Source organism: Aotus nancymaae, unplaced genomic scaffold, assembly GCF_030222135.1.
Source record: "Aotus nancymaae isolate 86718 unplaced genomic scaffold, 86718_ANA_hifiasm-v0.15.2.pri h1tg000057l, whole genome shotgun sequence".
NCBI lineage: Eukaryota > Metazoa > Chordata > Mammalia > Primates > Aotidae > Aotus > Aotus nancymaae.
Window position 1 is genome coordinate 31,499,481 of NW_026988471.1, and position 21,606 is coordinate 31,521,086.

A 21,606-nucleotide genomic window follows, 5' to 3' on the forward strand; every position below is an offset into this window, starting at 1 on the left:
AATGGAAATCCAGGATTTTTTACGTAATATTTAAAATAATTGCTGTTCATGTAAGTGCACTTGCTGGGAAGGTGTGTATGTTAACAAACTGATGTTTGGTAACTGTATGGAATTGCAAGACTTAGACATTATATCTTGGAACTATTTTAGAAATTTAATGTGATGGATCAAAGTTTGACCTTTCTTGTATAATTTATTATTTTCCTAGAAAAAAGAAATTTCTTTCATCAGGCTTTAGTTATTCTTGAATTTGGTACCTTGTCCAGTGGTTAATTTTAATTGGTATATTTATATTTGGATGTGGTAACATATTTTATTTTGTTATAATACTTTATATTAAGATAAAATTATTTAACATGTTTTCAGTAGGTTAAACAGTAGCAAGCCTTCCAAATGATATTAAATATGGATTGTTCAGGAAACACAGCTTAATATAAATAAATTTAAGTCATTTATAAAATTAGTTATCAATTTTAGTTACAATAGTAATAATTAATTTTTTAAGTGGCTATTATTTATTTGAGACAGGATCTCTCTCTGTCACCCAGGCTGGAATGCAGTGGTGTGATCTTGGCTCACTGCAGTCTGCACCTCTCAGACTCAAACAATTCTCCTGCCTCGCCTCCTGAATAGGTGGGATTACAGACATGCACCAGCATGCCCAGTTAATTTTTGTATTTTTAATAGAGTTAGGGTTTCACCATGTTAGCCAGGCTGGTCTCGAACTCCTGGCCCCATGTGATCTGCCCACCTTGGCCTACAGATGTGAGCCAACGCACCCTGCCTTAAGTGGCTTTTTAAAAACTGAACAAATTAGCCAGAGTCTTCCTTAGATATAGTAAAATTTCTATTTTGGAAAATTAGTCTAAAGTTTCTTCTCCAATTTTTTCATTTGTGTATGTAGTAGTATTTTTGGCAATGTCTGGGTTGAGGTATGTGACAGTAGCCACTCCACAATCTTTTACTTCATTTAGTTACCATCTTGCTTTCTTCTCCTGTAATCTGGACGAGTTCCTAGCCTATCTTTGTCTTTCAGAATACTGATATTTTTTACAGAGTATAACCATTTATTTTGTAGAATATTCTACAGATTGGTTTATAAGGGTGAGAGTAGTCCTCATAATTTTGCCTGAGACACTGTATTCAAGGGATGATTTGCTTACATTGCTAGCAGATGATATACAAAAACACAGACCTAATGTAACAGCCTCTTCTGAGTACTCTAGTAAAATAATGCACATTTTCTTTCTAAACATGTTTTTAAATGATTGGTGAGCAAGAGAAGAAAATAGAGGAATGTACTAGTTTGTACCCCACTTTCAGTGCAGGGTTTTATCTCCCGTTAATTTTAAATATCAAGTGTGATTTCCTACTACTATCCCACACCTTTTTTCCCCTTCTTTTTGGCTACAAGTATAAGTTAGATACTTTGTAATCTTTAAACTTTTGTGTTTAATGGCTGTTAAAGATTGAGATGAATACCAGAGTCTGCTCCTCATTTTAATAAAACCTTCACGTTCTCATATTAATGAGCTTACTATGTAGCTGGTTAGCTAAGTCTATTTTATTTCAATAGAAGTTTAAAAATTGGCCTGAACATTTTAAATGATAATACTAAGCTGGCCATAAAAATCAATAATAATTGCATATAAAATTGATCTTCAATTTTAGTTTTGAACATCTTTGCATCAGAGGTAAAAAGAGAATATTATTAGTTGTAAAATTATTACCAGAAGAAAGGGAGCATACAAGCTTCTTAGGAGAAAGGACAACCTTTTTTCCATTACTGACTTCTAACAATTCTATAACTGAGACACAGATGCTGTTCTCCAAAGGTAGACACTCATTGTATTTAGTAATTTAATCATTAAGTATATTATATTTAGCCACTAAATCATTTTCTAAGAACTTTTTACTTGTATAATAATGGCTATGCCTTTTCTTTTTTGAGACAGAGTCTCGCTGTGTTGCCCAGGCTTGAGTGCAATGGCCTGCTCTCAGCTCACCACAACCTCTGCCTCCCAGGTTCAAGAGATTCTCCTGCCTCAGCCTCCCGAGTAGCTGGGATTACGGGTGTGCGCCACCACATCCAGCAAATTTTTGTATTTTTAAATAGAGTCGGGGTTTCACCATGTTGGTCAGGCTGGTCTCGAACCCCTGACCTCGTGATCCACCTGCCTTAGCCTCCCAAAGTGCTGGGATTACCAGCGTGAGCTACCGTGCCCGGTGGGCTATGCCATTATTTAACCAATATACTTTTAGATTGTTACTTTAATTTGTAAAATTTAAAATTATTAGATGCTGTTGGGAACATTTATGTATCTAGAGCTTTATACATTTAATATTCTTAAGATAAATTCCTGACATTTCATCTGTTTGAATTCACTATGTTTCTAGCATAAAATTTTTATGACTTTATGGTAGTTTTCCTACTATTTTGACCTCTCTTTAGGTCTTTAGATATGTAAATGAATGGAAAATTTTTATTTTATTTTATTTTTGAGATGGAATCTCATTCTGTCGCCCAGGCTGGCGTGCAGTGATGTGATCTTGGCTCACTGCAACCTCCACCTCCCATTCAAGCGATTCTCATGCCTCAGCCACCTGAGTAGCTGGGACTACAGGCGCCCATCACCTGCCCGACTAATTTTTTTTGTATTTCTAGTAGAGACAGGGTTTCACCATGTTGGTCAGGCCACTCTTGAACTCCTGACCTCAAGTGATCCACCCGCCTTGGCCTCCCAAAGTGCAGGGTTTACAGACAGGCATGAACCACCACGCCCAGCCTGTAAATGAATGGAGACTTTTAAAACAGTGTTTGGTAGCATTACAGCAGCAATATAAATCTTCATATTTAGGCTAAATTAATCAGATTTATCAAAAGTTAGCATCATGGTTCCAGTTACTTAACACAGTAAGTTTGATGCTTTAATAATATGTCCTTTAATGCTAACTAAAATAAAGACATCTGTTTAGTGTTCTAGATAGGAAAATATATTATTTGTTCATTTTAATTTCTTTCCCAACGTTTTCACTTCCACTTTTCATAACAAATGGTATTCTGAAAGTTGCAATTTTGTAGGCCAGGATCATTTCTCTAGCCACTGTAAAGTAAGCCTGGAGTTTTCTCACTGGCCACTAGATGGAGATCCTGTTTCATTGTTAGAAGTATTTGGTAATAATTGCATGTTAATGTTAACAGGCAGAATGTGTTCCTCACCTTCTATTTTAGAAAATGAGATATTCCTTTTTTTAGAAAACAGCGTATTGTCTCAGCACACGTTAAATTACTTGTCATTAACTTTGTAGGGATGCTATAAATTTCTAATGAAATCAGATCTTTACTTTTTTAATACTGGTCTTACTGTATGGGGGTGAATATTCTTTCAGAATAAAGGGAAATTGCTGTGTCCTAGCTAATCTGACAATTCACAGCTTGAGAAAGAACAAATGAAATCTAGAGAAATTTATTCAGTTGCTCAGGTTTAACTAGTTAGCAGTAACATGGTGATTATTAAACTCACTTATTTTCAGATGTAAAGGCAAGACATAAATGGATTTCGTCAGTATGAAATGAGAAATGATATGTTAGAGTAAGGTATATATGAGAGAGCCAGGCACAGGACTTCACTGGGAAAATTGTGAAGTATCTACTGATTTGGCTGGTTATCTTAGTTAAATGATGGTATATACTAGGATTAAAATACTTTTATTTTCCTAATATTGGTTTGACAGTGTCATAACAAACTATAATGTGTCAAAACCCATTACTGCATTTTGATAAACCATCTGATTTTTCTCACAGTGTATTTTGTGTCTTTAAAGCTCTTATTATTTTATGTTACCTTTAAATGTTTCTAAGAGAGTCAGTATTTAAGTTTAATTTCATGAGTATACTGTTTAAAAATAAGGTTAATTTTGTTGTTATGACAAATGTCTTAATTTAAATATGACCATATTTATTAAATTCAAATTACTGAATAGTTACTTCAAAGTAAATGTCCAGTTGGAAACCTAGCCATCTTGCTAGGTCTCAGGGCTCCAAATTAAAAAAGACGTAGAAATTGTATTAGCACTCTTACATGAAAAGATATGTTTGATACCAATAGAAAATATATAATTTTTATTGCTTATAAAAAATGTTTTATTTTGTTGATATACACTGCCTGAAAAATAATTAAAAATTATCGAGCTGTTATAACACATGATACTTAACTGTGTATCCTTATTTATAGTTTTCATGGTAATAGTTCATTTGAAACTGTCAAATTAGGCCATTTCTTTGTACTGTTTTAGTAAAGAGTCTGGGGCTGTGGTGGTGGTTCATGCTTGTAATTCCACCGCTTTGGGAGGCCGGGGTGGGAAGATTGCTTGAGCTCAGGAGTTTGAGATCAGCATGGGCAATATAGTGAGACTTCATCTCTGTTAAAAAATAAAATAGGCCAGACACGGTGGTTCACACCTGTAATCCCAGCACTTTGGGAGGCCAAAGTGGGCAGATCACGAGGTAAGGATACCAAGACCAGCCTGACCAACATGGTGAAACCCCATCTCTACTAAAACTACAAAAATTAGTCAGGCCTGGTGGCATGCACCTGTAATCCCAGCTACTCAAGAGGCTGAGGCAGGAGTATCGCTTGAACCTGGGAGGTGGTGGTTACAGTGAGCTGAGAGTATGCCACTGCACTCCAGCCTGGGTGACAGAGCAAGAATCTGTCACAAAAGAAAAAAAGAAAATAAAGAATCTATCAGATTATTCTACTAAGTAGAGTAGCAGGCTAGGCGTGTGGCTCACACCTACAGTCCCAGAACTTTGGGAGGCTGAAGTGTGAGGATCACCAGTCTGGGCAACTTAGACCCTGTCTCTACAAAAAACGAAAAATCAGCACACACCTATAGTGTCAGCTACTTAGGAGGTGGGAGCCCAGGAGGGTGAGGCTGCAGTGAGCCAAGATCATGGCAGTTCACTCCAGCCTGGGTGTCAGAGTGAGACCCTATCTCAAAAAAAGTAGAGTAACATGCCACTTTATTTTTAGCCCAAGGTATATTTTAATAGTGTTTTAATATAACTCTAGTTTTTGTGATAATTAGCTGAGCAGTACAAATAAAAATTAAAATACTTGCCCATGTTTAATGTATTTATTTCTGTAGTCACGAACAAGACATGTTGATGGCCACTCAGAGCATCTATAACATAAGTGCTTATTAACAAATGTTTATTTAGAGTTTTTATTTTTGTCAAGGGCATCCTGTGTGGAAATAACTTTGGTACAGAATGTATCATTCTGTGTGTTAAATAATTATGATTGGTAAGTTTTATAAGGGGAGGAGAGGTTGCTTAAATTAAAATTTAGATGGGTTTTGGATTGCTTTGGTTTGTACAGATTTGTAAGGATAAAATATTAGTTAACGTCTCAAACACTTCAGGCTTACCGTTCTTGATTACCCAGAGTAGTCCTTTGTTTCCTGTGAGCTGCCCCCATACCAAATGCTTATATTGTCACCTTTCACAGTATAGTCGAGCTCTTAAAGTATATACTTTCGTAATCAGATTTCCACATAACTACCTACCAGATTAGCCATAGCTCTCAATTTCTTCTATCAAACATCCCAGGTAAGAGTGAGTTGTGTTTATTTTCAGGTTTGTTTATGCCAGTTGTATTTCCATTACATAATTATTATACAAACTAGATGTTTTTGTGGTAAATAATGAAATGCCTAAAAAAAAAGAAAGTTCTATAGGCCAGGTGCAGTGGCTCAAGCCTGTAATCCCAGCACTTTGGGAGGCTGAGGCAGGTGGATCACCTGAGGTAAGGAGTTCGAGCCTAGCCTGGTCAATATGATGAAGCCTCATCTCTACTAAAAATACAAAAATTAGCTGGGTGTGGTGGCGCATACCTGTAGTCCCAGCTACTTGTGAGGCTGAGGCATGAGAATTGCTTGAACCTAGGAGGCAGAGGTTGCAGTGAGCCGAGATTGAGCCACTGCACTCCAACCTGAGTGGCAGAGCAAGACTCCATCTCAAAAAAAAAAAAAGAAAAAGAAAAGAAATAATTACTCCAGTTTACTTAGGGAATATATTAAAATGTTAACAGCGGCAATTGTATTTTTTATTATATTTATTCAGAAAAATAGCATCAATACTTAATTGAAACAAAGTTTCTTTTCTATTAGTCTTTATTTTTGTATGTGGTCTTATCTTTACAATTGTTTACTACCAGAAGTCACGATAAGTCTCATTTCTTTGGAGATATTAAAATATAATTTCCAGACAGTTTTAAAATTATTCAGTGTTCATTAATGCTAAAACTTCCTTTTTCTAAACTTTTTTTTTTTTTTTTGAGACGGAGTTTCACTCTTGTTACCCAGGCTGGAGTGCAATGGCGCGATCTCGGCTCACCGCAACCTCCGCCTCCTGGGTTCAGGCAATTCTCCTGCCTCAGCCTCCTTCTAAACATTTTTATAGTCTTCTTTTCCATACTGACTAAATTTCCCTTTCCTGTATTCAGTAGATTACCAGCGGCTTAAGGAAAACATAAACCTAAATGCAATTTGATTTTAATTAATATATATTTCCTATGTACTCTTAGAAAAATGGTTGTGGCATTTTTGCTTTTATGTCTTGTATACATTACTAAATCTTGTATGTTTTGGAGTAGAACATCAATATCCATATTCATTGCTTTGTCCTCCCTCTTTTTTTTTTTTTTTTCCCCTCTGTGAAAAGTTAAAATTTGCCTGTTTGCTTTAATTTTATTCCCCAAGCTGGAAGCATCATATAGTCATTGCTCTTACAGCAAGGGACTTACTCTGGAATGTATGTCATAATATTCTGGAGGTGTGCTTTTAAAGGATAGTCTTCTAAATCTTTCTTGTTAGAGCCAGGTTTTGCCCTGAATGCAGTCCCTTGAAAGAGACCTTCAGAGTGTGGTATAGATACAGACAAAAACAATCACCAGGAGGTTAAGTACTGTTCCAGCTATACCTAACATGGTCAAGATAGATTCTTCTTTTTCTTTATCTTCCTGCTTTTTTACATCTTCTGCTGTAGTGATGACGGAAGTGCCCATTTTCCCAGGAAGTGTCTTCATCTAGAGAAAAAGAGAATGATTGTGAAACAATTGCTAGGAAAATTAGCTCTGAGTTATATAGAGAGCTAGCAAATGTGTTTATTATACTTGTTTCATTTCTTGCATGGTTTTTCAGTGTGCAGTCCTACATTAGTCTATTAAAGTGTTGGAAAATGATAGTAAATTAGTGTATTTTAATAGAATTTAAAATCTGTTATTTTAATGTTGGGCTGAGGAACCGAAAATATAGTGAAAATGAAGTTAGATTCTCCCATTTACATATTCTGTATTTAGTAGCTACAAAGATATTTAAAATTTTTACATATCTAACTAGGTCGATGTATTTAATGTGAACTACAGGCAAAAAGCTGCACATACTTAATGTATACAATTTAATAAGTTTAGAACATTGACTCCTTTTTAAAGCAACTCTTTTGGGGGGCAGTTGAGCAGAGTAGGGATTTAAAGTAATTTTTTCCTTTGAAGATTTGGGGTCATTGTGTCATTAATTTTTTAATATTCTAGTATTGAAATTAATTCCATTTTACTAACATTTTGAAAAAGCAACTACTAGCTGAGTTTATCTCTTCTTAATTTCCACAGATTAAACACATCACATGTTTTAGCTTAAAATAATGGAGTTATTAAATGTCAGAGTTTGCTTTTTTTTTTTTGAGACCGAGTCTTACTCTGTCGCCAGGCGCCAAGCTGGAATGCAGTGGCACAATCTCGGCTCACTGCAACCTCTGCCTCCCAGGTTCAAGCAATTCTCCTGCCTCAGCCTCCCGAGTAGCTGGGACTACGGGTGCACGCCACCACACCCAGCTAATTTTTGTATTTTTAGTAGAGATGGGGTTTCGCCATGTTGGCCAGGATGGTCTCGATCTCTTGACCTCGTGATCCACCCGCCTCGGCCTCCCAAAGTGCTGGGATTACAGGCTTGAGCCACCGCGCCCTGCCAAGTTTTAAAATAATTAAAAGAGAAGAGCTCCTTACCCTACATTGCATCAGGAATAAAGTGTTATCGGATATGTTGCTTTAGTCCACAATAGTGATGAATGAATTTTTTCTCTTCATGGAGGGCTTCCTAACAAAACCTGGACAAGCTTCATATCAAATATGGCAAATGTTTTCAGTGTACCCTGAAGGGATGGATCTTCTCTGTTAGTAATCCGTGGTAAATTTCACTGTAACTGTTTGGTGTAAATTGCTAGCCTCTGCAAGTAGTAAGTCACACTGTAAATAGGTTCTGTTTTTGCTTTAGTATTTTTAGGTTTTTGTATATACTGAATCACGTATTTCCTCCAAAATGCTAATGTTTATGGTTATTTTTCTTGAATTTTCTGTCTGATGAATCTTTACACTGTTCTGTTTCTTTTCAGCCATTTGAAGACACTTTTCCCCATTGAAATGTTGTAGTTCCAAATGCAGAAAGTGAGGATTTTATTCCTCTACCTACTACTAGTTACTACTATAAAAATGAAAAAAATTGTTTATTAGCCTTAGTAATATCACACACCTGCATCTGTAGCTGTTGATGATAATTCCAAGATAGTCTTCATGCTATGCATAATTCAGCAAATAGGCCCTTTTTAGGAGTGGAAAGATAGTGACTTTACTTTCCTGGTTGTAAGCTGTAACACTGATTAAATGTGCACTTGGTGCTTGCTGAGTAAAGGAGATGCAAGCTGCATTTGGAGACACAACTTTGCATAATAGCATGTTGTGCCTCTGTTCTTTCTTTGTCAGATAGGCAGCACATTGAATCCTGTAATAACAATGAACTGTGTGTAAAGGAGCTAAATTTAAAGACACCTAAGGGTTTTCTGATGAAGCTGTTCATGGCAAAAATAGAATTAAAGAATTCAAGATTGAAATAGTTGGTGTGTTGTTTTGTGTTTTAACAGGCAGGTTTTTATTAAGGGTTTATTATCTTTATTCGTTCTTATTGTTGTTTGCTGACCACCAGTACACATTAATTTATAATAAAAGTGCATGTCTTAAAAGAAGAGCATAAATCAGCTAGCTCTCCATTAGTTTTCCAAGTTCTCCTCTTGGGGGGTTTTCAAAATCTTTTAAACAAAAATAACACTAATAATCTAAAATCAGATAACAATAACACATGCCAGGTTCCAGACATAAGCATAGATTGTCATACGCATTAATAAATAGCTCATAGAATAGACAGAGGAGAATAGCTCATTCTCCTCTGTCTCTTTTAGGAAAAAAAGAATAAAAGATAAGCATTCTTATAAAACTAATGATTGTCAAGAAAAATACAGAAATATAAAACTTAATATTTTTAGTTTAAAATGAAGAAACTTGATATCTTGAGATATTTTTTAAAGTACAGTAATGGAATTCAAAGTTCTTTTTGAAATGTTAAAGACTTTTGTAAAGTCTTTAACTTTATAAAAACACAGTTTTATCTCTCATATGTTTGGACTATTCCCACTCTTGTTAGCCAGTGCTTATTGTACCTTGTTTCCCTAGCTTTTGCCTTCATACTCCTTGAAATGTAGAGAATATCTTCTTCTGTTTACATAATGTAAGCTTCCCAGTTGGCCTCTTATAATGCCAACTCAATAGAATAAAATAGATATCAGTAAAATAAAAGGAAATAGCATGTTTCATTTATTTCAAAATAGCTGTCTTGTTTTCTCTATGCTCTTATATGTAAATAGAATGTAACTATATTTTTTTCTCTTTTTTCTTCTTTTTTTTTTTTTTTTGAGACGGAGTTTGACTCTTGTTACCCAGGCTGAAGTGCAATGGCGCTATCTCAGCTCACCACAACCTCCACCTCCTGGGTTCAGGCAATTCTCCTGCCTCAGCCTCCTGAGTAGCTGGGATTACAGGCACTCGCCACCATGCCCAGCTAATTTTTTGTATTTTTAGTAGAGACGGGGTTTCACCATGTTGACCAGGATGGTCTCGATCTCTTGACCTCGTGATCCACCCGCCTCGGCCTCCCAAAGTGCTGGGATTACAGGCGTGAGCCACCTCACCTGGCCTCTTTTTTCTTCTTGAGTCTTAGTCTTCTCTGTCACCCAGGCTGGAGTGCAGTGGGGTGCTCATAGGTCACTTTAGCCTTCAACTCTTAGGCTCAAACATCCTCCTGATTAGGTGGGACTACAGGCACCTGCCACTGTACCAAGCTAAGTTTTTAAATTTTTTGTAGAAATGGGTTCTCATTATGTTGCCCAGGCTAGTTTCAAAACACCTAGCCTCAAGCAGCCCTCTTGTCTCAGCCTCCTGAGTCACTGGGGTCACATATATAAGCCACTTGCACCCAAGTTCACTTTTTAAAGTATAACACCTCATGCTTTATAAATTGACTTGCGAGTGACATACTATTTTTTACTTTTTGTTTGTTTGTTTGTTTTTTTGAGATAGAGTCTAGCTTCGTTAGCCAGGCTGGAGTACAGTGGCATGATCTTGATTTACTGCAACCCCCCACCTCCCAGGCTCAAGGTATTCTCCTACCTCAACCTCCTGAGTAGCTGAGACTACAGGCATGTGTCACTATGCCTAGTTAATTTTTGTGTTTTTAGTAGAGGTGGGGTTTCACCAGGCAGGCCAGGCTGGTCTCGAACTTCTGACCTCAAATGATCTGCCCGCCTCAGCCTCTCAAATAGCTGGAATTATAGGCATGAGCCACCCTGCCTGGCCATGAGTGATGTGCTTTCTAATTCATATTAATTATGAAATTTGAAATAGTTTAATTTAATTTTGTGTTTTTCCCGTTGTAAATTATATTCAAGGTTTTTTTTTTTTGGAACTAAAAGTTGTTTTAAAGTTTGTGGGATTATCTTTTGTGTTTATATTGAAGAAATAGTGCATTAATCAGATATGTATATAAAGTTAGATTTTAAAAATTGGAATTATCAATTATATGTGTGCTTGCAAATTTATGGTATCTTTTTTCCCCTTCTTTTCCTTATTGAATTTTAGCATGCTAGATTGTCTGATTTTCCATGTCATGAAGAAGAAGATTTTCATTTTGTGGTTTTGCTTGTTGATACCTTCATAACAATTTAATTTTTAAAACATCAACATATCTTATATTGTATTCTTGTATAATTTTATCTAAATTACTATTAAATATTTTTAGGTTTACACAAAATTGATCAAATAGTACAGAGTTTCCATATATGAAGTTCCTACTTAGTTTCCTTAGTATTCACATTTTGCATTAATGTAGTACACACAATTGATGAACCAATAGTGGTATGTTATTTTTAACTAAATTCATAGTTTAAATTTGAGTTTGCTCATTACGTTCTACAGTTGTGTAGGTTTTGACAAATGCACAATGCAAGCAATTCTCCTGCCTCAGCCTCCCAGGTAGCTGGGACTACAGGCATGAGCCACCACACCTGACTAATTTCCTTTTTGGTTTTTGTAGTGATAAGGTCTCACTATGTTATTCAGGCTGGTCTTGAACCCTTGAACTTGAGCAGTCTTCTAGCCTGGATCTCCCAAAGTGCCGTCATTTCAGGCATGAGCCACCACACCAGGTCTTTTTTTTTTTTCTGTAGCTATTATAAGTGAGATTGCTTTTTTGATTTAATTCTTGGCTAGATCATTATTGATGTTTAGAAACATTAAGGTTTTTGTATATTAATTTTGTATCTTGAAACTTTCTGAATTCATGTATCAAATCCAAGATTTTTTTTGGTGGAATCTTTAGGGTTTTCTACGTCATATAATCAGCAAACAGGGAAAAAGTTGACTTCCTGTTTTTTCCAGTTTGAATGCCTTTTTTTTTTTTTTCCTTGCCTGATTGCTCTGGCAAGGATGTCTAATACAATGTTGAATAAGAGTGGTAAAAGTGAGGGGCCGGGCACGGTGGCTCACGCCTGTAATCCCAGCACTTTGGGAGGCCGAGGCAGGTGGATCACGAGGTCAAGAGATCGAGACCATCCTGGTCAACATGGTGAAACCCCGTCTCTACTAAAAATGCAAAAAATTAGCTGGGCATGGTGGCGCGTGCCTGTAATCCCAGCTACTCAGGAGGCTGAGGCAGGAGAATTGCCTGAACCCAGGAGGCGGAGGTTGCGGTGAGCCGAGATCACGCCATTGCACTCCAGCCTGGGTAACAAGAGCGAAACTGTCTCAAAAAAAAAAAAAAAAAGAGTGGTAAAAGTGAGAACCATTGTCTTCTTCCAGTTCTTAGGAAAATGCTTTCAGCTTTTCCCCATCAAGTGCGGTGTTAGCTGTGAGTTTTCATATATGGCCTTTATTATGTTGTGTGTTCCTTCTATGCTCAGTTTATTGGGGATTTTTATCAATTTTATCTCATGCTTTTTCTGCATTTATTGAGATGATCATAGAGTTTTTGCCCTTTATTCTGTTGATGTGATATATCACATTTATGGATTTGGGTATGTTGAACCATCCTTGCATTCCTGGGATAATCATACTTGATCATAGTGTATTCCCTTTTTATTTGTTTATTTTTTAAAAGTGTTTTATATATGTATTTTCAGATCAGCTTATGAGACTGGCTGATTTTTGTATTTTGGGTAGAGACAGGGTTCCTCTGTATTGATTAGGCTGGTCTTGAACTCCTGGCCTCAAGCAGTTCACCCACCTTGGCCTCCCAAAGTATTGAGATTACAGGTGTGAGCTACAGTGCCTAGCCATTTATTTGTTTTTGTTTATTTTGAGATGGAGTCTCGTTCTGCTGCCCAGGCTGCAGTGCAGTGGTGTGATCGTGGCTCACTGCACCCTCTGCTTCTTGGGTTCAAGCAATTCTCCTGCCTCGGCCCCCGCAAGTAGCTGGGACTACAGACCCTGCGCCACCACACTTGGCTAATTTTTGTATTTTTCATAGAGACGGGATTTCACCATATTGGCCAGGCTGGTCTCAAACTCCTGACCTCAGGTTATCCTCCCACCTTGGCCTCTCGAAAGTGCTGGAGTTACAAGAATGAGCCATCACAGTCAGCCTGTTTATTTATTTTTAAGGGATCGGGTCTTGCTCTGTCAGGCTGTAGTGCAGCAGTATGATTGTAACCCACTTTAGCCTCAAACTCCTGGACTCAAGCATTCCTTCCACCTCAGCCTCCCACGTAGCTGGGAATACAGGTTTTTGCCATCACGTCTGGTTAATTGAAAAAAATTTGTAAGACAGGTTCTTGCTCTGTTGACCTTGCTTGTCTCGATCTCTTGGTCTGAAGTGATCCTCCTACCTCAGCCTCACAGAATGTTGTGATTACAGGCGTGAACCACCATGCCCAGTCATGGTATTATCTTTTTGATGTGCTGTTGGATTTGATTTGCTTGTTTTTGGTTTTCGATTTTTGTGTCTGTCTTTATTAGGGATATTGGTCTATAGTTTTCTTCTTTTGTTATATCTTTGCCTGGTTTGGGTATCAGCATGATACTGGCATCGTAAAATGAACTGGGAGAATTATGTCCTCCTCACTTTTTAAAAATATTTTCTGGAAGACTTGTATTAGTATGTTCTTTTTATATTTGCTAGAATTTAGCTGTGAATTCATGTGGTCCTGGGCTTTTCTTTTCTTTTTTTTTTTCAGAGGTGGAGGAGAGAGATTGTGATTGAATCTTACTACTTGTTATTAGTTTGTTCAGAAGTTCAGTTTCTTTCTAGTTCAATCTCAGGAGGTTGTATGTTTCCAGGTATTTACCCATTTCCTCTTCTAGGTTGTGAGTGTATAGTTGATCATAATACTTCCTGGTCTTTTGTATTTCTGTAGTATCAGTTGTATTCCTTTTTCATTTCTGATTAAGTTTATTTGGATCTTCTCTCTTCTTGGGTAGTCTAGCTAATAGTTAATCAGTTTTGTTTATCTTTTCAAAAACCAACTTTTCGGTTTGTTGACGCTTTGTATTTTTTTGGGGGGAGGAACTTTATTTTCATTTAGTTCTGTGTTATTTCTTTTATTCTAACTTTGGACTTGGTTTGTTCTTGTTTCTCTAGTTCCTTGAGGTACATGTAAGGTTAATTTGTTACCTCTCTACTTTTCTGATGCAGGCTTTTAAGGCTATACACTTCTCTCTCTCTGCACTGCTTTTGCTGTATCTCACAGGTTTTCTGATGTTGTGTTTCATTTTCATCCATTTCAAAATTGTTTTAAATTTGCCTTCATTTCTTTGTTGACTCAGTGGTTATTCAGGATCATGCTGTTTAATTTCCATGTGTTTGTACTGTTTCTGACGTTTCTGTTGGTATTTTCTAGCTTTATTCCTCTGTGGTCTGAGAAGATATTTGATACGATTTTGACTTTTTAAAATTTGTTAAGACCCCTTTTGTGGCCTAACATGTGATCTGTCTAGAAGAATGTTTTCATATGTTGGTGAAAAGAAGGTATATCCTGTAGTTGTTGAGTTGACTGTCCTACATCTGTTAAGTCTATGTCTGTAAAGTCCAATTTAAGTCCAGTGTTCTCTTTGTTAATTTTCTGTCTTGATGATCTGTCTAGTGCTGTGTGAGTTGGGTGTTGAAGTCTCCCACTAATATTGTATTGCTGTGAATGTTATTGTTTGATTATGGTATTATTATTGTTAGATCATTTCCAGCTTTCAGTATTGAAAACGCTATTGTGTTGAGCATTTCTTTATAGGCTAGACAGTAACAAGTGGTATGATTGAGTCATAGATATAGGCATTTAAAATTTTAATAGATAATGCCAATTGGCTATGCCCATTTGCACTTTTACCTGAACCTGTAAGTCTAGCTTTTCCATGTCCTTCCAAAAACTGACATTGTGTTTTATGCCTATTGATTAGTAACTTTGGGATATAATTTGAATTTTCCTGAGTAGCATAGTGTCCCATAATACTATAAAATTATAGTAAGAAGATATGACATTGTTCATGGGTTGGAAAATGGGCTTTAAACATACCCAAGTATATGTGGAAACAAGGAAAGAGTGGCAGTCATACAGCCCTGTCCTCTGCATCATCACTGGAAGATGTAAAATGACCTTCTCTTCCGTCAGTTTGAACGTCACTCCAAATAGCCTCACTGTCATTAAGCTCTGATAGTCTCTCTTTTACATCAGTTGTAGAGATCTCTTTTGCATCAGTTGCCATAGAAAGTACAGGATGCTAGGTGATGCCTCACCCTGTTACAACTCAATCCCCATGTAGCTTTGTGACACTGAGGCAATTCCTGCCTCTAGTTGGACTCCTACAATTCTCCTCCCCTGCTTTAATTTTCTGTATAGCATTCAGAATATGTACCAGCTTCTGAAAACATTGTTACTCATTTGTCCTTCACTTAGAATGTTAGATACGTGATGGTAGAGATTTTTGTTTGTTTTCTTTACTGCTTATTCCCAGCCTGTCCAGCAACAGGTTTTCAGTAAACGGTTTCTTTGTTTGTTTATTTTTGAGACAGTATCTCTCTGTCACTCAGGCCGGAGTGCAGTGGTGTCATCTCAGCTCACTGCAACTTCCGCCTCCTAGGTTCAAGCAATTCTCCTGCCTCAGTCTCCCAAGCAGCTGGGATTACAGGCCTGCGCCACCACACCCAGCTAATTTTTGTATTTAGTAGAGACAGGGTTTCACCATGTTGGCCAGGCTGGCCTTGAACTACTGACCTCAGGTGATCCATCAGCTTCAGCCTCCCAAAGTGGTGAAATTACAGGCCTGAGTCACCGCACCCTGCTAGTAAATGTTCATGGAATGCTGTTCAGTAACTGTCTTTGGGAAAAAGGTGTTAGATCCTTATCTCACATTATTTACAAAAGTAAATTCCAGTTGGTATACAACACAAAAACCAACAAAACAACTTATAAAAGCCTTAGAAGGTATGTTCCTAGAGTAAGGAATTCACTCTTAGATGCACATGATTCTAATACAAAATTCATTTGACTTATAGCTAGTAATTGAAAGTTAATGTAGGCAACATTTTCTTTTTTACTAAAAAAAAAGTTGATTTATTGAAATAGACTTTGGATAAACTGCAATTCTGTCATTCTTTTTTTTTTTACAAAAGATATAATAACTTCATTTCAATTTAATTTTAAAAACATTTCCACCTCATACTAATAAATACATTTCCAGCCATAACATATTATCTGGAGTATTTAATCATTTCTACATGTAACATAACTAGATATTTAGTTACATTTCTTGTTCTCTCCTAAATGTGATACTTTGCTCTTTTTTTGTTGTTTCCAAAAGTGCCTATTATTATAATTGGTACATTGGTGCTTCATAAGTATCTGCTACATTCTTCCCCTTAGCAACTAACCAGTTAAGTTTACCCTTGAACAATACAGGTATTAAGGGCACCAACAACACCCTACATATTTGAAAATCCAAGTATAACAATTTTTTTTTTTAAAGGCAGCATCTTGGTCTATCACCCCAGCTGGAGTGCAGTGGCACAATCTAGTCCTCCTTGTCGCTGAGTCTACAGGTGTGTGAAACCAGGCCAGCTAATTTTTTGTATCTTTTTGTGCAGATGGGAGTTTCACTATGTGGCTCAGGCTGATCTCAAACTCCAGGCTCAAGTGATCCTCCCACCTTGGCCTCCCAAAGGTCTGGGATTATGGGTGTGAATTACAGTGTCCAGCCCCAAGTATAACTCCTGACTCCTCCAGAACTTAGCTCCTAATCGCCTCCTGTTGCCCAGAAGCCTTACTGATAGCATACAATCAATTAATTCATATTTTGAATGTTGTATGTATTATATACTGTAAGCTAAGAAAAAGAAAATATTAAGAAAAAATCATAGAGAATATTTTTACTGTTCATTAAATGGAAGTGGATTATCATAAAAGTCTTCATACTCAGAGTCTTCATGTTGAGTAGCCTAAGGAAGTAGAAGTGATGGGGTTGGTCTTCCTGTCTCAGGGATGGCAGAAAATCTGTATATAAATGGACTAGGGCAGTTCAAACCTGTATTGTTCAAGGGTCAACTTTTTTTGTTTTTTAGGGGGAGTCTTGCTCTTTTGCCTAGGCTGGAGTGCAGTGGTGCAATCTTGGCTCACTGCAACCTCCACCTTCTGGGTTCAAGGTATTTTCCTGCCTCAGCCTCCTGAGTAGCTGGGATTACAGGCATGTGCCACCACACTCGGCTTATTTTGTATTTTTAGTAGAGATAGGGTTTCTCCATGTCGGTCAGACTGGTCTTAAACTCCTGACCTCAGGTGATCCGCCTGCCTTGGCCTCCCAGAGTAGTGGAATTACAGGCATGAGCCACTGTGCCCGGCCAGGTCAGCTGTAATCATAAGATCTAGGTAAAAGCTATATTGCTGTGGACCTACTTTTATATTGCACATTTTCTCATTTTCTGCTTCTTCCTCTCCTCCTTATAGTTCTGGACATGGCAAGACATGTGCCACTCTATCGGGCGCTGCTGGAATTGCTCCGGGCCATTGCTTCTTGTACTGCCATGGTACCCCTATTGTTGCCCCTTTCTACAGAGAATGGTGAAGAGGAAGAAGAACAGTCAGAATGTCAAACTTCTGTTGGTACATTATTAGCCAAAATGAAGACCTGTGTTGATACCTACACCAACCGTTTAAGGTACTATACTATGTTCATTTCTCTTGAGTTTGCCTCTAACAATGTTTCTTAAATAACTCCATGTGTGTTTTTGTTTTTCAATGATACATGCTTTTTAAAAACATACACACCCTCATACACAAGCAATATAAAATACAAAGAAAAAGTATTCACCCAAATTCTACACCTAGAAACATTTATTCACAATTATTTATTCTATATCTCCCTGTATGATCTTGTAGCTATAGATGTCAAGTTTTTCTTAAATGCTGTCCCACTGTACCTATTAGACAAATAGATGCCAGTTTCTCACGCAATGTTGATGTCAAGAGACATCTTTCAATGTCAGTAAATACATATCACTGACATTGTTCTAAATACTTCAAATTAACCATTGTATTAAGATGCTATATGTTACTTAACTATTTATTAGTGGATTTTAGGTTATTTTCAGTTCATAATAACCTGATACATACATCTTTTGGGGCTTGTAGAAATCTCTGCAGGTAGAATCTTAGAAGTATAATTGTTGGGTTTATGGATTACTTCTGTTTTATTTTAGAAGTCAAACAATTCAGTATTTGATAGAATTCAAATAAGCCTTAATGTTTATGGAAAATTGAATTGTTATTTTTAGTTTGTTTATACCTTAGTAGATTCAAAGGATGAATTCTATCAAAAACTCTTTTTAAATAACTAGGAAAATTTTTCCTTTCCCTTGGCAAAATCTGTTCAGTGAGCTTTTTCTTTCTCATGGCAGAATCTGTTCAGTGATTGTCAGTTTACTCCTCAAAGTTGGCCTAATTCTGGATTTTAAAGCATTTATACTTTTAATGGAAGTTTACTCCTTTGTTCTTGTTTCTTTATCGTTTTTGTGCTCTATTTACTTTGATTTTTCTCACTTTTTAAGAACCTATGACTTAAGAAGTAGTACAGGTCAAAAGATCATAGAGAATTGATCACTGGAAGAATAGTTCTTGTCAGTCTTTACCTATGAGGGAAAAATCACCTTATGAGATAATCCTGACTTGTTGGCTTAATGTGTTGTCATTATCACTTTATTCGTTTACTTATTTTAATGTTCTATATGTATATATTTTAATAGCTTTGGGCATACAAGTGGTTATTGTTTACATGGGTGAATTATATAGTAGGGATGGCTCATTTCTAGGCAGTGAGAATCATAAGTTAGAGAAAAGTTTAAAAGAAGAGCTAGTTGGTAGAGATAAAAAGCTGTAGAGTCATACAACTCTGTTACTAGTAAAGGAAAATGTAAAGGTATATTTTCTTTGATAGTATGATATTTTTTCTGTTGTAGAGAAGAGAATAGTGTTGTATTTGGTCCCCTCCTATCCTGTGACCTCCCCCCCAAGAATCTTTCTCGCTGGTAACCAGGGAAGCCAGTGTAATAATATAACGACAGTGTGGTATCATAATTGAACTGAACATCTGATTGTCTCATTGAGGTAATGCCTCCTTGAGAAATACCTACTAAAACGTCTTATTCCCTGCCCTGGCCATCTGTGTCACTTATTCTTGTAAAATAAACATAGTTATCAGTAAATTAATTAGTATAATATATACCAAACTTTGAAGCTGTCATCATGTCTTTTTAGGGAAATCTTGCCATGTATTTCTGTACCTTATATTTCTGTGTTTTGAGATGACTCTGTTAGCTTATAACTAACATTGAAAATTTATAAAACCTTGAATGGTTTTTTTACCCAGATACGTTTTGTCTTTTAGATGAAAAATTGTCTAATGATTTGGAGTGTTATAAGTTTAGCCTTGATTAAAAACAGTATCACAAATTTATAGTGTTGTAAAGTGAAAATAAAACCAGTAAATAATACCCTTCTTTAAGCTGTATATGTCCTTATGCTATAATTTCTATTAGATCCTGCAAAAATGGAGTTATAGCATATTGAATTCTAAGATAATTATAAAAGATTCTTATTTCAAGAAATTTGGACACCTATAGTGCCTCTTTAGTCTATTTGCTTTTCTTAGCTTAATCTATTTTCTGTTCACATAACACACTGTATAATTTTTTGAGTTAGGGATCTTCTGTATAAAAATGTACCAATTATGGCTGGGCACAGTGGCTCATGCCTATAATCCCAGCACTTTGAGAGGCCAAGGTGGGTAGATCACCAGGTCAGAAGTTCAAGACCAGCCTGGCCAATATGGTGAAATTCCGTCTCTACTAAAAATACAAAAATTAGCTGGGTGCATCTCTACTAAATTCCGTCTCTACTAATAATACAAAAATTAATCCCACCTACTCAGGAGGTTGAAGCAGGAGAATTGCTTGAATCTGGGAGGTGGAGGTTGCAACAAGCAGAGATCAAGCTGCTGCACTCCAGCCTGGGTGACAGAGCAAGACTCCCTCTTAAAAAAAAAAAAAAAAAGTACCAATTAATTTATTATGAAAATTTAATTTCAGTTAGAGGATAACTGAGTTTCAATTAACTGGAGCTTTTTATTTTTCTGTTTGATTAACTGGATGAAATTATTCCATTTAAATTCTTTTCATCTTCAGCTGGAGAACATACTTCAGACTTACAAATTATATACCAACAAAATATGCATGTAAAGATATAATGACTGTTCATAAAGCTCATTTCATTAGATTATTTTATCTTTACAATGACCCTGTGCAGTACATATTTTTAGTAATTATTTTTACTGATAAAGAAACATTGGTATATTTTGTATTAAGACTCGAATATACTTTTTAGTTGAAACCCTCATGATCTTTGTTAAACTGTGCAGCCTCTGTTAGAAGAAGAAACTAGTAAAGACTAATAATGTTATTACCTCTCTACTTTCCTTTCAAGGCTTAGCATATAGAGAATTCATTTTCACCTTCACAGAGAGAGTAAAATCTATTCTTTTCCAGTTGTCACGACTTAAGATGTATTTCCTTTTTCCTAACAGAATTCAAAAAATAATCCAATTTCCCTTAGAATGTATACCCACAGAAAGTGGCCTTAGTTTAATTTTAACACTGATTCAGAGTTCAAAGCTCCGCGTCCCACGTCTGTCTCATTCCCGACTGTGTTTCACAAAAACCCTAGAATATTCTGAGAAGAGAATGATTCAGGAAAATATGTTCTGTTAATGTATCACTTTCAGAATCTTTTTTAGTGCTTTTTAAGGGTTTGGAGCTATAACTTTAAAAATACTATGTATCATGGCCGGGTGCATTTGCTCACACCTGTAATCCCAGCACTTTGGGAGGCTGACATTGGCTGATCACTTGAGGCCAGGAATTCTAGACCAGCATGGCCAACATGGTGAAAGCCATCTCTAGTGAAGATACAAAAATTTAGCCGAGTATGGTGGCGCATGCCTCCCAGCTACTTGGGAGGCTGAGGCATGAGAGTGACTTGAGTCTGGGAGGCGGAGGTTGCAGTGAGCCAAGATCATACCATGACACTCCAGCCTGGGCGACAGAAGGAAACTCTGTCTCAAAAAAAAATTTTTTTAAATATTACATGTCACACACTCAGAAACGTTTTACAGTATTTTTGTCTCTATTACTGTGAAATCCAAGGTTGAATAAAGTACATGTATTAGATATAGTTCTTTTTTTAAGAGAAGTAATAGTGTACTAACTATGTTTATATACCTAATACATTGCCTTTTTGATTTTCATTTCTCTTTTGTCTTTTTTTAAAACAAGTGTACACAAGACATGCAAATTTCTTCAAATAAAATTGTATTTAACTCTGATCATTTTAGATAAAGAATATAGATTCACTGTGTATTCTGCAGATCTCTGGGTAATGACTGTGGTTGCATATAATGATTTTCATTGAAATGATGTTTATGTTGTATTTATAATAGAATTTTTACCTTTTTTGGGGGATGAGAGAAATTAAAGGAAAACGTCAAGTGTAACGAAGATGTTTACTATTGCTGCTGAGAATATCCTATCTATTTTAAAGTCTATCCTGAGGCCACTGCCTAAACCCAATTAATTTTGATCTGATAATTCAAAGAGTGAAAGAGATTTATAGGTTTGTGTGCCCCCAAGCCCAAA

At 36.4% G+C, this 21,606-nt stretch overlaps 1 protein-coding gene across 10 annotated transcripts in view; it reads left to right on the forward strand.

Moving 5' to 3' along the window:
* The window catches only part of BIRC6 (baculoviral IAP repeat containing 6), a 259,855-nt gene that overhangs the window by 193,596 nt on the left and 44,653 nt on the right, over positions 1 to 21,606 (forward strand). For all 10 annotated transcript variants that reach the window (XR_001111187.2, XM_012475391.2, XM_012475389.3 and 7 more), the window contains one exon: positions 17,369 to 17,579. Coding sequence is in view for 9 of the 10 variants with exons in the window: in XM_012475391.2 (XP_012330814.2) it covers positions 17,369 to 17,579 (211 nt within the window). In the remaining variant the exon portion in view is untranslated. The remainder of the gene's footprint in view (positions 1 to 17,368; positions 17,580 to 21,606) is intronic.